The sequence below is a fragment of the Epinephelus moara genome, chromosome 23 (assembly GCF_006386435.1).
Source record: "Epinephelus moara isolate mb chromosome 23, YSFRI_EMoa_1.0, whole genome shotgun sequence".
NCBI lineage: Eukaryota > Metazoa > Chordata > Actinopteri > Perciformes > Serranidae > Epinephelus > Epinephelus moara.
The window spans coordinates 11,966,628-11,973,363 of record NC_065528.1 but is presented as its reverse complement, the minus strand read 5'-3'; the positions used below and the strand labels follow the sequence as shown (position 1 = coordinate 11,973,363).

Here is a 6,736-nt window from a genome sequence, read left to right as displayed (position 1 = left end):
TATACCAGTCTAGGGATCTTTATGCCAGTCTGGGGATCGGTATATACCAGTCTAGGGATCTTTATGCCAGTCTGGGGATCGGTATATACCAGTCTAGGGATCTTTATGCCAGTCTGGGGATCGGTATATGCCGCTGAGCAGCAATCGACATACCTTCAGCCACTTTTCGATCTCGGCGCTACTGGTTTTATAATGTCTTCTGTAAAACAATCCTGATGATGTCATCATACTTATTTCAACTTGGACCTGAGAAGATTTTCAGCAGAAAGCCTGTGTTACAAACTTGGAGTGTGGCGTTTGAAAGAAGTGGACATTCAGAAGTCCTGGGAGTAAATGAGTTTCGCCATGAAAATGTAAGATCCAGCTTCCGTGGAGCTTGACCCGTACTAGAGACTAAACCTGAGACTAACTCGGCTTCTGTTGTATCCATTTTTACTGTTCTCTTTTAAAAGGCCACATGGGTTTTTACACATAATCTGGCTTGGACAGACCTGGACATTCTGTAACTACATGAGGTCAGTAAACTTCATGAACCAATAAAAAATGATGAAGTTGCAATTTTTTCTACCCAAACCCATGCAACGAAACCAATAGGAGGTATAGAGAGATGTCAATGTAGTACAAGCTGTACACATCCCCAAAGTCATAAGAACATGTCTTGCATGTCATGTCGCTCTTCCTTCCCTTGTTTCCTGTCTGCTTCTGTACTATCAGTCCTCAAATTTATTGAAGTGCAACACTAAGTTGATGGATACTTCTTTAAAGATACACTTGGCAACTTTTTTGAAAGACAACTTTTTGTTGTATTTGCTGAAACTGTCATTATATCCACACAGTCCTACATGAGACAGATAATCTGTGGGAAAAAAGATGTTGATCTGCCTCTGCGTAATGCCTCCAATGGTGTTACCACACCTGAATGAAAACAACCAATCAGAGCCGAAGAGTCTCTAACGCAGTTGTCAATCACGTCAACCACGGCTTTTGAACTGCGGTCAAACTGTCAAACTAGGCAGCGCTGATCAAATATGAATCAAGATTCTGTGACTGCATTGCGTATTTCTCTTCCTTAATGTTTTTAGTGTACTGTCTTGCTGTAAAATGAGAACGTTTGTGACCTGGTCGGCCAGGTTGGATACAATTAAATTGTATACCTAGCACCGCCCCTCAGTCAGCCAAAACTGACAGTTAAACAGTACACAAAAATATGTTTCCGTAAACATGAGAGGTGGGAAATAAGCTCTGAAGTAAAAGAATCTTTATTCATATTTGATCAGCACTACGTAGTTTAAAAGTTTGATTGCAGTTCACAAGCAGTGATTGACATGATTGACAGCTGCGTTTGAGACTCCTTGGCTCCGATTGGATGTTTCTGTTCAGCTGTGGTAGATTCTAGCAATAGAAACACTACGGGGGGGGGATGCGAGAAACCTGATTATTTTTATTTTTTTTCACAGTCAATCTGTCACATGTACTACGGTCTGAATACAGTGACAGTTTCAGCAAAAATGATTTAAGGTTATTTTAAGTTTACAACTACAGCTTTAAGGGCACCACTCATTGGGAGACACTTAGGAGAGTATATTAATGTTTAAAGGATGTCACAGATAGCTGTTTTTGATGTATATGTAACTGTGCAACTAAATACCTGTTACAAAGAGTAGTTTTCATAATGGCTACTGTGGAGTACGTAACCTTACTTACCCTACATTCATTAATATGTCAAGTATCAGCACTTTTTTAATACCGTATGAGGCAGATTAAAGGGCGAGACATCAGTTGACTTTGACAGGCATCACTACAAAGAGAATAATACATTATATAATGTTATAATTACTCAGTTTTTTTCTTTCTGCCTTGTGTTATATCACTACAGCAGTGTTAGGACAGTAATCATTTTAATAAAGACAACACAAGTGACATCTACTGGCTGACCAGAGGAGCTTCTTTCTGGATCGGCACTCATAGAGCTGCTGCGTCTTAATGTTTTTCATCACTGGAATTTCTCACGCGGCTTAAGTGTCATTCTATGTCTGTCTTAGGCGGTCCACATTATTCTAGCAAATGATACCGCTGTGTTGCATGTTGAAATAATCTGCGGCCAGGCTTGACTGAGATGTGCCCATTTCCAAGCTTTTGTATGTCACCATTTGAACTTCAGAATAAACACATTTTATATTTATGGCGTGGAGCGGGGAAATGAATTTATTGGCACTACAATTGGTAATAAGATATCCTCCCTCGCCAATCAGAATAATGCTGGGCCCCTGTTCTTCCCAACAGCCCAGAGTATTAATGCGTGGCGTCTCTGGTAGAGGCGATTCTAATGGCTCCCTTCCAAACTGACAAACTCACTCGCAGAAACCATCGGGTCTGCGGTTCCCCCGCTCCATAACTCATAACAAACTCTGAAGTCTTCTCTCATCAGGCTAAATCCGCGACCCATTCAGATATATTGTATGGTGAGCATTTCTCAAGGCATCAGGCGCATGCAATAGCCAAACAGCCATCTCCTCGCACTGTGATTTGTTTTGATTGTACGGTGGTGCATGCACGGCTCCATTGTTGCCATCCAGCTGCTGGAGCTGACTTCAATTAGTGGTTAGCATGAATCTTTCTGGTCTTTCTCAATGCTTAATGAGTTCACAGGCCCGGCAGGTCAATCAAATGAAGTGGTGGATGGTACATTAGCGACACAAGAGGGGGGTATGGCTCTGGCTTACATTTCTATTTTTAAAAATAGCAAAAATGGGCATGAAGACTGCAAAAAGAAACCAGTGTTAGTGAGAATCTGTGAAGGAAAGGAAATCTGACCCACTCAGAATTTGTTATTTTACAGTAATTAACAGTAATTATTTTTTATACAGATGTAATAAGATTAAGTCTTTTACAAAGTACTTATTTGGTCAAATTGTCTGCGTAAAGCGGACATGAGGACCTGAGCTGGGTCCAAAGCGTCTCTCCAAGCTCGTTTACACACCACAAGAGAAAAGAGACATTTCCTCTGACAAAAGAAATAAAGGGATCCAGACGTCTGTCTGCCTGTCTCCCGTGTAGAAGAAAGTGATTGCTCCCAGAGCTGCTAGATTAAACATGGATCCAAACCCACAGCAAGACCGCAACAAAACATTTCGGACTGAAATACAATTTATATAAGAGGTTCACATTAGGAGCTTCTGTGAGAAATAAAACTGGGAAGAATGTTGACTAAAACCAGGGAGATGTGTTAGTTTGTGTTGACGGATCGTGTACTGTAGGTTTGATGTATAAATGCGTTCAGAAGATGGCACACCCAGATAGGCATGGACCCCTGCTTTATAAGGAAGTCTCCACACTCCATTTACGTCTGCTCTGCCTTTGACAATATGTGTTGCAAGCACGGTGATGTCACACACATGAGCTGCAGATTGAATCTCTGCTGGGGACACTAGCAAGGCCTTTGAGTTTTTTTTTTTGTTAGCATCTGAACGAGGCAGAGGATTTATTGTGGTCGTCGTTGCATGTGGTAGCCCAAGCAGAAATGCTTTCATTAAAGTTTCGCCACCCATCTTTAAGTCTCTTTTGTGCCACTCAGCTGAGCTCACTGCAGCTTTTTCTCATGCCACTGACAACACTTACAGGAGGGTTCGGGGACAATGCAATGAGAAAACAGGCTGATGTCAAACCACAGAGCTGAACTGTGCTCATCCACAGAGACACAGAAAAGTTCTTTCAGCATCAGTGATTGTAAAAATCCTTCCACATGGCTCAGTTTGGTTTGGTTAAGCCAACTTACATACCGGTTGACATCTTAAGCAGTGGTTCCCAACCTTTTTCCTCAAGGGACCCATTTTCTGCCATTGAGTAAACTGACAACTCCTGACTAAGTGACATAGATTTTTCTTGGTAAATTCAATGAATATGAATAACAGTACAGAACAGCTGATAAACTCTAAAATTACCCCAAATAATAACGCAATAACTGCGGGAAATGTGTGTTTAGATTTGGAGAAATTTTGAGCAGATCATTTTCTGTGAATGTTGCATCAGAGACTAATGTTTCCTGATGTCATACATATTAAAAGGCTTTTTTTTTTTTTGGACAAAGTCTATTTCTTTCTCCTTGACACTTGGCCATTGTTGTTTTAGCTTTTCGGTTGTTTTAATTTTTACTTTTCTAATGCAGAACGAGGCTGTTTAGCAGATCATGAAGGCTCTGTGAGTATAGCTTGTGTTCAGGTCTTCACAGTGCTCTTACCTTTGTCCTTATGCCTTAAGTTTATATCTTGAATAATAATCTAAACTTTAAAAATAAATGAATGAAATGCTGAGATATAGGCCTACCGTAGAGTTTTCTTGAATCAAGAAGGCCTCGCGACCCCCCCATGAAGCTTTGGCAACCCTTAAGGGGGGGGTCAAGACCGGGGATGTGTCGCCCTGATCACACTTCAGTCCACACTCGTGCCTCAAAGCTAAGATTTCCACTTGTCTAACAGACTGTTGTGAAAATGTAAATATATGCAGTGCAGGGATTTGCTTTAGCTTGGGTTTAACAGAGGTAAAAATACATTTTTTCGCCCCTTGGGTTTAAAGCGCCGACCATGAACCACAAAGCTCCAGAGAGTTGTCCAGCTGAGGACCTTTGTTGCTTGTCAATTTCCCATGACTCCCTCCGCTTTTCCTGTCATCTCTCTACTGTTAAATCTCCTATGAAGGCAAACAGAAAACCCGTATTTAAGACCCCTGTCCTCTGAGCAACTTTCTATCCCTCTATTTCCTGTTGTCTATATTGACATAAATATATTCAAGACAAGTGAAGGAAGCTGAGTTTTAAACAGACTGACCTACTCTCAGCTCTTGTCCGAAGACAGTCCTCTCTCCCAGGGCCGAGCAATTCCACCGGCCGTAGCGGAACTGGTACTGACACTCATTGATGCCCAGCTGGGCGCCCTCGCCGATGACGATGATGGCGTCGGGGCGACTCTGACAGAGGGCTCTCTGACGGGGGGCCAGCCCTGGTATCTTGTTGCAGATGATGTTAGCACCTAGAGCCACCACTGAGGACAGCGCCCTGGGCAGAGAAACAAGGATTAATGAGAGAGAACGTTCAAGACAGAGAAGAAGAAATGGAGAAGCAAAAATGTGCCTGAAAACATACTCAACATATAGATTGGATTGAACTCTATGCCATGGTTGAACATCGCCTGGGTATGATTGGACAAAAAGTGGCATTTTATGCTCAACTTCTGATTAGTTTCCTGTCTCTGCATCATAAATATAAATGAAAAAATAAGAGCAAACTGCAACATTCATCCTTTCCCAGATCACATCATGTTTAGTCTAATGGACCTTCATGAAAGAGAACAATAGTTAATTATAGGAATGGATCCAAATCCATCTCATTTTCTGTCCGCCTCTGTCTCTTTCCCTGTGTTACCGAAAACATGAACCACCACAGCTATTTTAAGTTTCAGGACCTGCCCTTGTTATGAATGAGAGGCATGTATGGTGCAGCAATCATTCACTTTGCGAGGGCCTGGGTCTTTTAATGCCATAAGAAAGAGCTCATTACACAGGCCCCGCTGCCTACAGGCATGAGCACCAAGTAGTCCGATATGTCTCTTTTCCATATGCTGCTTTCCAATTACGGCCCTTGTCTGACGAGGTGCTCCTATGACAGAGTGGTTCTGGCGTAATGTGTAAATCCATAAGAGCAGGTTATCTCATCAGTTGAAAAATCAGGTAGATTAAACATTGGCTTCATTCACTCCTAAGTCGATTTATGGGAGAATATGTGAATGAAAATGACATAACTGCTCATTTTATGAGGAGAAAAAAAAGTCGTGGTGGTCTGTGATTCCATTGTGGAAGAAAATGAAAATGATTAAACAGCACAAGCATTTCCTACCAATGTTTTCTAAATTTTGGTTGACTGGATAGTCCAAGTTACATTTTTTCCATTTCTAAAATAAACTCTCTGCCACATGAGAACTAAATATGGCTATTTAGTTCATTTAGCAGCATCAAAAAGTGACTTTTGAAGTGTAAAAATCACGTTTCCTCACACCTGCAACAACCAGCCAATGCTCTCAAGGTGCGATCTAACTTGACTATCAAATTTCCCCGTGCGTAATTGGCCAATTTGCGCGTAAGGGAATAACTACACATCAACTAGTGTTTGAATGAAGCAAGTGCATTGAAAAGAAACCTACAGGTAGCTACCGCTGGTGAGGATGAGGAAGATCTGTGGGTAGTAGACGGACAGCAGCGCACTGCGGGACGAGATGATGAGCATGGTTGCGCATTGAACACAACTGGTTCTGCTCTCCTGCGGGTTGAAAAGATAAGGAGGAAAAAAGACGTGGGAAGAAAGTATATCCTTTAAATCTGAAGTCCGCGAGTTAAACGCGGGAGTGTCGTGTCTTCTTCCCCTGCTGTTGAGAGGTGGTGTCTTCAGCTAGTGGAGCCGTGGCGCGCTGCGGCAGCTCCAAGCTCCGCTGTCCATGTGTTGGAGATGAGAGGCTGCATCCCACGGCCGAAGTGCGCTCTGCCACCTGGACTGATAGAGGACTGGGTGGAAAAAAAAGAGAGAGAGGGTGGGGACAGATGGGGGTTCCGGGTGTCCGATACGTGCAGCTCACTTCTCCAAAAGTGAGACCGTTGTGGCATTGGAAGGGTGGGAGACAGTGGCCTCTCCCGGTGCACCAGCCCCCGGGATGAGTCTGCACCCCGCATCCCACCGTATCCCCACCCCCAA

General features: G+C 42.8%; 1 protein-coding gene across 2 annotated transcripts in view; it reads right to left on the bottom strand.

Moving 5' to 3' along the window:
- The window catches only part of wnt7ba (wingless-type MMTV integration site family, member 7Ba), a 12,328-nt gene extending 5,592 nt beyond the window's left edge, over window positions 1–6,736 (bottom strand). The window contains exons 1-2 of one of the 2 annotated variants that reach the window (XM_050036234.1): window positions 6,192–6,736; window positions 4,824–5,050 (exon numbers count right to left, since the gene is read on the bottom strand). In XM_050036234.1, coding sequence (XP_049892191.1) covers window positions 4,824–5,050; window positions 6,192–6,274 — 310 coding nt within the window. In that variant the 5' untranslated portion in view covers window positions 6,275–6,736. Of the gene's footprint in view, window positions 1–4,823; window positions 5,293–6,191 lie in introns of those variants that run through there. The other variant, XM_050036233.1, reaches the window with a different exon arrangement.